Raw genomic sequence first — 10,408 nt, 5'->3', positions numbered from 1 at the left:
GGGCAAACTCGAACCCACATGGGAGGGTCCATATCGGGTGTCCGAAGTCCTCGGCAAAGGGTCTTATAAATTGACTCACATGTCAGGAGAACAAGTACCCCGAACATGGCACGTCTCCAACCTCAAGAAGTTCCACTTGTAAGAGACAAAGTCCGGTCAGTCCGTCTCGTGTCTAGTTCGGTCATAGGGGTATGTGTTTTTATTTGTTTGTTTTTTACTTGTACCTTTTACTTGTCGTTTTAAAAAAAGGTTTAAAGTTTTTTTCCTTCGTCTTTTTCATTTTTTCCCTATGTGTTTTGTCTCTATGTGCTTGTCGTCTCTTACAAATGGTACCAAGGTATATCGTTCTTTAAAGACTGATCCCCTTTTTAGATCGATTATTAAAGACTATTGTGAGTCCAAGCTTCCAAGGAGGATATAAGACCACAATTCAGCTTAACAAGCAGTCCGTCTGAAACGAACTGCAATAAGCCAACGATTGTGAGTCCAAGCTTCCAAGGAGGATACAAGACCGCAATTCAGCTTAACAAGCACTTCGTCTGAAACGAACTGCGATAAGGGAAAGTCCGATCCACGCGATAAACCTCGCCGAATTAGGACGACCAAGTTCGGTCAAAGAAGTTTACCTCATAAGACCGGGGACGACCATGTCTAGTCAAAGAGGTTTACTGCATAAGACCACTTCGGTTAACTGGGAAAGTCCGATCCACGCGATAAAACTCGCCGAATTAGGACAAGGGAAAGTTCGATCCCGGCGACAAAAATCGCCAAATTAGAACACAAACCAAGTCCGGTCAAAGATGTTTATTTCATCAGACCAAAGACGAGTCCGGTCGAAGATGTTTATTTCATCAGACCAAAGACGAGTCCGGTCAAAGATGTTTATTTCATCAGACCAAAGACGAGTCCGGTCTAAGATGTTTATTTCATCAGACCAAAGACGAGTCCGGTCAAAGATGTTTATTTCATCAGACCAAGGACCAAGTCCGGTCAAAGAAGTTTACTTCATAAGACCGAGGACAAGTACGATGAAATTTTTTCGCTAAGCTGTAAATACAGTGTTAGAAGCGAAAACAAAATTTCATTTATCAAATCTTGTTCGGCATACAACTCCGCTACCCTACAAAATGGCGTTACGCTATTACAAAGGACTATTCTACTGTCCAGGGTTGCTGAAGTTAAGCCACCTATCTGCAAAATCCTCTGGAAGCCGAGTTCGGTTGTTCCGAGCAGATGAAGAATAAGCAGGTCGACGAGATGCTATCCTCGACCCAACGCCTCTTCCCCGAGCCCGAGAAGTCCTAACACCTCGGCGATGAAGAGTCTCTGCAATAAGCATCTGCTGATCTTGCTCGCTCATAGTCACAACTCCTCGGCGAATTTCAGTCCGTCCCTGTCTTGACGATTCCGGTTGCTCCTGAGCCCGTTCTCGTCTAGACGTTTCCGGCTGTTCCGGAGTTCGTTGTTGACTTGGAGTAGGATTTTGAACAAGGGAACCAGAGGTTTGATCTGGAGTGCGAGCATCTGTTGGCACGATATGCCGAAGGAATCTTTCTATGGGGGGGCGCCGAGAAAGAACAATGTTGTACCGAGAAGCCCAACGCCGTAGTGATTTCACAACTTGTTGGCAAGCCGAGCTCTCCAGCGCATTGTTCCTCCGGAGTACAAGATATTCCTCCCACAGTTCGTCAACTCGACTCTGAACATCTGATATGGTCAATCCCCCGCGCACACGGATGTAATCCTCGTACGCAGTCCTCTCAGCAATGGTCGTATTCAGCTCGGCCTCCAGATCTTTCTTATCGGACTCTAAGTCCTTGATATCGGCCTCCAGCTTCACTAAACGAGCCAGAAGCTCGTCATTCTTCGTCTGATCGGCTATAGCTCTTCTCTCAGCTTCGTCTAAAGCCGAAGAGTACAGCCGTTTCCAGTGAAGTATCTCCATCTCCTTGAGTACAAAACAGCTATTAGTTCGGCAGCTATACCGAGCAGATAGTAGAATACAACAGGAATAAAGGCGAGTACGAAAAGCTATACGAAGACAAGTGTAGAGAATTTTTCATTCACAAGGAAAATTTTTTACACTAGGGCTTCAAGGCCATTTTACAAGGAAGAAACTAGACTAAGAGAAGGGAGACGAAATCATACTCCGCCTGCTTCGTCTCCGGCTCCTCGGTCTGGTACAGCTTCCTTCTCCTGGGCTACCTCAGCCTCGGCCTCGCCTCCTGCCGGCCTCGCCTCCGCCTCCTGATCGGCCTCCTTCTCCGGATGCCCGGCCTGATCGACTTCGGCCTCCCGCTCCAGCGGCTCGGCCTCACCCTCTCCGTTGTAAGTCGAAGCGGGTGAAACGGGTCCCACGGAGGCAAAGATAGCCTCCAGGTTCTCGTCCCGATCAGCTCGACAACTCCGGACTCGGTCTGCAGAAAGCAGGACCGAAGATGAAGCGAGCTCCTCAAGGAGCGGCAGATTCTGAAGCCGAGCTGCTATCTCTCGGCTGTACAGAGGCAGCACGACGTCGGCCCCCTGCTCGCCCTTATCGGCAATTAGCCTTACCAGGCTACCGACAAAGGCCGAGAACTGGCTGCTCAAAAAGAGTTTCTCCGTGTAAACACGGAGAGCCTCCCCTTGGGCAACCACGGCAGCAGCATCGCTCCGCTTCGCCTGCTCTCGCTGGATGACGAGCTGGTTTTTGGCAAACTGAGCTTCATCCTGGGCCGAAATCCTAGCAGCTCTGGCCTTCTCAAATTTAGCCTCAGCCTGTTCGGCCCGATGACAAGCAGCCGCCAACTTCCTCTGCATCTCGGCATAGTCATTGGACGCTTTGGAGAGTTCGACGGCGACGAGCTTGGAGAGCATATCATTCCTCTGAAAATGGATAAGGAAAAAAGTTAACAGAGGGCACCAAAAATACAGGACAGAAGCCAAGCCAAGGAATCAAGAAGACAATTCACCTCGGCGAAGTCCGTGGGCCATAGAAATGGCTCACAGATATGCTCCGAAGGAGGCGCCAAGACCATGTCTTTCTCTGGCGCTCTCGGGGGCTTCTGGGTCTTCCCCTTCCTATTTGCCGAAGTCGACTCCGGCTTCTTTGGACCCGAAGAGGTCTTTTGCCTCTTCGGATTCTTCTCGGCATCAGGCGCCGAGCTGGTAGCCTTCTCTCTCTCCGGCTCCACAAGCTCGGAGGACTTTCTGATAGCCTTATTCAACATGAACACTGCCAAAAAGCAAGAAAGCAAAGTCAGATTTTCTTCGTTAAAGCAGTAGAGCATAAAGATAAAGAGAAATCCTCACCCTCGGCCTCTTCGTCCGAAGACGAGATGTCGAACACGACGTCGCCCTTGACGAGCTCAGACTCCGTGTATTGTTTCCTAACTAGGGGAATCTTGTTGAGCTCGCCGTCGAGCTCGTCCAACGGTTCAGGCCGAGGGTGACGGATAACGGACTCCGGCCCTCTCCAGGGAAAACTAGGAGCCGCGGTCCTATCATAGTAGAAGAAGCGATTTTGCCACTTCGGCCACTTCGTTTTACAAAAGGCCCTAAAAGGCTGTAAAGGGATCAAGTAAAACCAAGACCCCTTCCTCTTAAATTGAAAGAATTTAAGGATCGCCTTCAAAGACAAATCCCTTCCTAACCTACGGAGTTCGGCAGCGAAGGCCGACAAGTGCCTCCAAGAGTTCGGAGTCACCTGGCCTAAAGGAAGCTGAAAAAAATCTAGTAAATCTATAAAGGCAGAAGGGAGGGGGAAACGAAGCCCGCATTCTAAGCAGGCCTCGTACACGGTGACGTAACCCTCCGGCGGGGAGTCAGCCCTGTGATCACCGTCAGGTACCACCGCCTTCCCCCCAGGAAAAGAGTATTTTTCGTAAAGGGATATCACAGTATCCTTACTCAAGATACTGTGAAAATACTCTACGGTCTTCTCCCCGGATTCTTTCCGGCTAGAAGACCCCTTACCCCCTTTCCTAACGCTACCCGACTCCGAAGAAGAAGAAGAAGAAGACATTTTTCTTACTTTTGAAGGTGAAGATAGTCTGAAAAAATTCTTGAAAGCGGAGAGAGAATTTTCGCAAGAAAGAGAGTATAGAAGACGCAACAGCAAAAGTGCTTCAATGATGAAGAAAGAGCGTATTTATCAGATACGGGAAAGATTTCGAAATCGTTGCGCCGTTTCGAATCCCACCTTTTCAGGAATCAACGGCCGGATTTTACTGTCGCATTTAATGCAGGCATGCGCTAGGCACGTCCCCTGACGTCAGCCTCCCCCTTACCGTTATCCAGAATGCCGAAGTGACTCACCTCGCCGAAGTGATCCACTTCGCTTTTCGGGGGGGGTAGTGATGGGGTACGAACTAAACCCTAATGGCAAGCCCAATAACAGTGACGGCCCATCAGCCCAGAGCCCAAGAAAGAGTATCTGTTCGGCATCAAAGAGTTCGGACTCAGCCTACAGCTCGGTAAAAGCCGACCAGTCAAGCTCTCCTCTCAGATCGGCAAGAGCTGATCGGTAAAGTCCAGCAGTTCGGTCTCAGCATTCGACCGAACTAGGAGTTGGTGGACTCACGAAAGGCCTCCACGACCTCCACTATACCCACGATCTATTTAGTGGTATGAAGCAGTTATTGAGCAGTTATTGCTCACCCACGATCTTGTTAGTGGGGCTGCAAACCACGATCCTAGTTCAATGTATAAATAGAACTTAGATCTGATAGAAAAAGGTTAAGCTCTCTAGAGATAAAATAGCATATAGCAAGTCTGTATTGTAAGCTGTATTTTCGCAGATCAAGCAATACAAACCTGCCCTCATTTCTCCCCGTGGACGTAGATTTACCTCAGTAAATCGAACCACGTAAATTCATTGTGTCATAATTCCCTACCAGCATTTACTAACATCAATAATTCGCGGATCCATCATGTACCAATATTATTCATTTTTGTAATGTAATTAAATAAGCTAATGTTGATGAAGTGTCACTTGCCAAGTTTTACTACATGAATTAAAAATTCCAACTTATTTTTCTAAATATACAAATTTCAATCATAATCGCTAGCGGTACCTCGTTGAGCCATTTTCTTGTACGCAACATATATTAAGATAATATATAGCTCAATTACACCGCCATAAATGATTTACAAACTAGCCCATGATAATAGTTTAAGATATTAAAATAGTGTGCGTGACTTTTATTTGTACATTTACTTTAATAAATGAAGAAATCAAGTGACAAATAAATTTTGGGCAACTAACATCATGAATTTCAAACCTCGTGACACTGTTTATGTATTTCATTATAATGAGCACTAGTGCACCGACGAAATCATTTATCATTTTACTAATAATTAACTTTACAGAAATAAGAGGTCCTGTTATAGTTTTTTAGATAAGAGGTCCCTCTTTTATAATTAATTGTTAATTGTTAATATGCTTGTGTGATAGTGTATATATTCAAACCATAAACAAAATTAGCGTATATTACAAAAAGTGACGATAATCAACTTTCAAAACCGCATAAAATAGTTGAAGACGTGCTTTAATTAGTAGATAATTTTTGTGGGCTGGAGAGTTTAGTAGTTTATAAGCAAGAAATGTGACCTGCTTTGGGATATGAAATGATTATGATTGGCATTGATGATATTTAGTCCTCGTATTTTATCATTGAGTAAAATAGACTTCGTCTATAATAGAACTTCTAAACTTGGTCTACTTAAATTCATACTCCATACAATCCGCGGGCAGCAAACTTAAAGAAGGCATTCAACACTGAAATCTTAAGCAAATTAACCTTACTATATATCATGGAAAATAAAAAAGACAAAAAAACTAGTAATTAATTACAAAATTTAATTCCTAATTATGAGATTTGCATGTTATTGTAAGTTAACTTACAAATCACCCTCCTAATAAAAAAAATACTATACTATAGATTCAAATATATTTCTTCCATTCTTTAAATATAAAACTATTTATATTTTGATCTGTATGTAAAAATAGAAATTTTCTATTTTAGAAAACATTTTTTCTCTGATGAAATATCATTCATTCTCCATTAACAATATTCAATCACTTTTTCTTTCTATCTCCTTCTTACTTTATCAAATATGTATTAAAATTTATGTATTTTCAAAAATTCCCTTCGTAACTGATTTTAACAAATCCTTAAGAGTGCGATTGCTATCTCTTCTCTATCTTAATAATTTATTCTCTTTTTTTCTCTACTATTTTTTCATTAACTAATACTCCCCGTCCATGATAAATATGACACATTGTGAATGACACGGGTTTTAATGTAGAATTGGTAAAGTAAGAGAAAAGGGAAAAAAGTAAGAGAGAAGTAGTATTAGTGGAATGTGAGGTCCATATTATTAGTAAGAGAGAATAGAAAAAAGTAAGTGGAAAGGGAAAAAATAAGAGAGAAACAATGTTAGTAGAATGTGAGGTCTATATTATTAACAAGAGAGAAGGGAAAAAAACAAGAGATAAGTTGTTGAAAACTTTCCTTTTTAAAATATATTCTATTTTTCATGGATAATAAAAAATGACAAATGTGCTCTATTTTTTATGAACAAATGAAATAATATTTGTGCTTAAAAGAAGTACTCATTGTCCATATACAGTTGTTAACATTATTATTCTTCCCGTAGAAATAATATAGTCGGTGCAAGTTCAAAGGTCGGAACACAACCAAGGAAATATCATATCGACAATTAATTTGAACTAATTTGTGATTAATACGTACTCTCTCCATTTTAGTAAAAATAAAAACTATTTTCATTTTACTTTCTCCTATAAAAATAATTCACTTTTATTTTTAATATTTTTTCTTTTTAATAAAATGATCTTCGTTCTCTGCTAATACACTTTTATAACTTTTCTTTTTTATATCTTTTACTTTATCAATTATATAAATTTATGTCATCTCAAATATTTTTATTTTTATGAGATGATGAGAATAATATATATAAGTGGTGTAATACTTCCTCCATTCTACTAGTACATTAGAAGTCTCAATTAAGTATTATACAAGTTTTAAGAAAGGTAAAGAAAAATTATTTAAATTAACGATAATGGAATGTGAGTCTTAATTTTATGTACTACTCTCTCCGTCTCACTAAAGATGACACGTTTCCTTTTTAGTTTGACCCTACTAAGATGACACATTTCCTTTTTCTGAAAACTTTAACTCTCTAATTAATACACCCAACCACTTTTTCTCACTCCTATTAAAACATTCATCTCTCTTTCTCTCTCTATTTTAATACTTACATCCATCTATTCTCTCTCCAATTAAACACATTAACTAATAACTCCTAAAATCTCGTGTCAGCCAAGGAATGTGTCATTTTAGCCGGAACGGAGAAAGTATTATTTATAATAGAATACAAGTGAAATAAGGTTAGTGAAATATGAAGTTGATTATTTTTCAGAGAAAAAGTGAATCGAGACTATTAGCCATAAGATTGATATTAACATGGACAACCGGGATTTCTAATATGGGATGAAAAGAAAATAGTACTAGTATTTTACAAGACAAGTTCTGAATAATTATTTTATCTTTGATAGTATTTATGATTAGATGATTGTATCCTTACAACCAATCATTCGCTCCGCGTCAACCATTTTTTACTCAAATACAGTACAAATCCGCTGTTTTTTCGAAATTCAATAAATTCCCAATTTCTGTTCAGCTAACATTTCCAAAGAGATTCGCATCGCAGCAAGACGTTGATAGAATATAGGGTTCTCGATCGACATCGAATTACAATTGAAGTGAGCTTTGCCTTAATCAGCTGTTAAATCCTCGGAATTAATGGCCGCCGTCGCCAACAATAACAACAACAACAACAGCAAGGGCTCCGCCGCGAGCTTATCGTTGAAATCGCCGAAGCAGAAGGAGCTGCAGGGGCTTCTATTAGGCCGATACGACGTCGGACGCGTCATCGGCCATGGAACCTTTGCGAAGGTCTACCACGCGCGGAACGTGAAGACGGGGGAGGGCGTCGCGATTAAGGTCACCGACAAGGAGAAGATCCTCAAGGTTGGTCTAATGGCGCACATCAAGCGCGAGATCTCGATTCTCCGGCGCGTGCGCCATCCCAACATCGTCCAATTGTTCGAGGTGATGGCGACTAAATCCAAGATCTTCTTCGTGATGGAGTTTGTGAAAGGCGGTGAGCTCTTCAGCAAGGTGGCGAAGGGGCGGCTCAAGGAGGAGGTGGCGCGGAAGTACTTCCAGCAGCTGATCTCCGCCGTGGCGTTCTGCCACGCGCGCGGCGTCTACCACCGTGATTTGAAGCCGGAAAATATCCTACTCGACGAGGACGGTAACCTAAAAGTCTCCGATTTTGGATTGAGCGCGATTCCAGAGCAAATTAAGCAAGACGGACTATTCCATACTTTCTGTGGCACGCCGGCGTATGTCGCGCCGGAGGTTCTCTCGAGGAAGGGCTACGACGCGGCGAAGGTCGATATCTGGAGCTGTGGTGTGATTTTGTTTGTTTTAATGGCGGGATATTTGCCGTTTCATGATCAAAATGTGATGTTTATGTATAAGAAGATTCACAAAGGGGATTTCCGGTGCCCTAGGTGGTTCTCCCCCGAATTGATTCGTTTATTAACTCGTTTGCTTGATATAAATCCTGAAACTAGGATTACTATACCGGAAATTATGGAGACGAAGTGGTTTAAGAAGGGATTTAAGCATGTGAAATTCTACATAGAAGATGATAAGTTGTGCAGTGTCGATTCGTCTGAGAATAGTGATGAGTTTGCTTTGCTTGATCATTCATTGTCTGAGTCGGAGGCTGAGTTGGAGAGCAGGCGGAGGATCACTAGCCTCCCTAGGCCGGCTAGCTTAAATGCGTTCGATATCATCTCCTTCTCACGTGGCTTTGATCTGTCGGGGCTGTTTGATGAGGGATCAGATGGAGGGGCGAGGTTTGTTTCAGGGGCGCCAGTATCAACTATCATATCAAAGCTGGAGGAGATAGCCAAGGTTGTGAGCTTTGCAGTGAGGAAGAAGGATTGCAGAGTGAGTTTAGAGGGATCTAGGGATGGTGTGAAGGGGCCACTGTCAATCGCAGCTGAGATATTCGAGCTAACACCTTCATTGAGAGTGGTTGAGGTCAGAAAAAAGGGGGGTGATAGGCAAGAATATGAGGATTTCTGCAACAGTGAGCTGAAGCCAGGGTTGCAGAGCCTTGTTACAGCGGAAAATGGTGTGAATTCTTCTTACTTACCTTCAGATACTGAATAGGAGGGGAAGGAAAGCATAAAATACATTCATTCGGACACTAAATGGGAGGGCAAGGAAGGCGAAAACGAGTACGTGATTTTATCCGCCATTTTTCTTTCTGAAGATGTTTCTTTTTTTTTTTTGTTTTTCTACCATGGATATATACTTGTGCTTTGCTAGTAGCTGTTATAATGTGAATCTTGTGTGTTGGTGTAGAAATATTTGTTGATATCCTTAATGGGAATGAATGTATGAATACACCATTGTCTCTGCTCTTGGATTCTTGAATGTTTGGACAAATGAATGTCTGTTGCCTTTTTTACCATGAATAAACCACTGCAGACAGCATGAGAGCCATACCTAGTAATGCTATATTAGGATAGTAATGAAGTTTAAGGTATCTCAAGATCCTAACCTTGTGGTGTAAATGTATTACTGTTTATAGTAAAACACGTGCACTCTAACCATATACCACATGATTTTGCATCAAGAATCGGTTCGATCACGGTCTTTTTATTCTTCGATGAAAATAGGTTAGTTGGGTATGACGGACGGGTTTGTTTACCTGCACACGAGATCTTCCATTTCACAGGGTTTCCCGATTTCATATTCCGTTAAAACTGAGCATGGGATTGAGCACGATGAAAAACAGCGGATTGGCTCTGTTTAGGCATTCCACTAAATGCATATCAACCATTGTTGAAGTAAATTCTACATCAAGACTGGTTCTTGACTCTTGTTAAGAAAGTGGATAAATTCACTGTTAGTACTCCATAGAATTGTGAAATAGGACAGTTATGAGACATATTGCCTATAAACATGATTTTGGGAAGTGTTTGCTTGTCCTAAACAGGTTGGTAACGGATCATTTCCACAGAAATATGCATCTGCTATATGCCTAATAAGGTAAACAAGATTAAGTGTCCCATCTTATATAAATGAAGTGTCAAATATCGCATCGTGTTCGTGTGGATCTTATCATGTAGTTGGATGATTAATTGTGTCCCACAATAAATGCTACCGAACTACAGTTGAATGCTGTTGGGTATTACTTAATCTACATGATCATTTTCCTCCAAATATTTTACTTCTATGGTCACTATCGCCCAACATTTTGTGTCCCACTATTAATTTCATAGTGTTTAAGAGTGTTTATTACTACAAAGTGAAAACCAAAT

At 41.8% G+C, this 10,408-nt stretch overlaps 1 protein-coding gene across 1 annotated transcript; it reads left to right on the top strand.

Annotated features, from left to right (window-relative positions):
• Positions 1-7,579: 7,579 nt before the first annotated feature.
• Positions 7,580-10,062, top strand: LOC121808150 (CBL-interacting serine/threonine-protein kinase 12-like). The gene is made up of 2 exons (XM_042208526.1): positions 7,580-9,319; positions 9,764-10,062. The coding sequence occupies exon 1, from the start codon at positions 7,806-7,808 to the stop codon at positions 9,249-9,251; it is 1,446 nt and encodes a 481-aa protein (XP_042064460.1). The 5' UTR covers positions 7,580-7,805; the 3' UTR covers positions 9,252-9,319; positions 9,764-10,062.
• Positions 10,063-10,408: the final 346 nt, after the last annotated feature.

This window comes from Salvia splendens, chromosome 6, assembly GCF_004379255.2.
Source record: "Salvia splendens isolate huo1 chromosome 6, SspV2, whole genome shotgun sequence".
Lineage (NCBI taxonomy): Eukaryota > Viridiplantae > Streptophyta > Magnoliopsida > Lamiales > Lamiaceae > Salvia > Salvia splendens.
The sequence above is the reverse complement of the archived record's forward strand: the minus strand, read 5'-3'. Positions and strand labels throughout refer to the sequence as shown.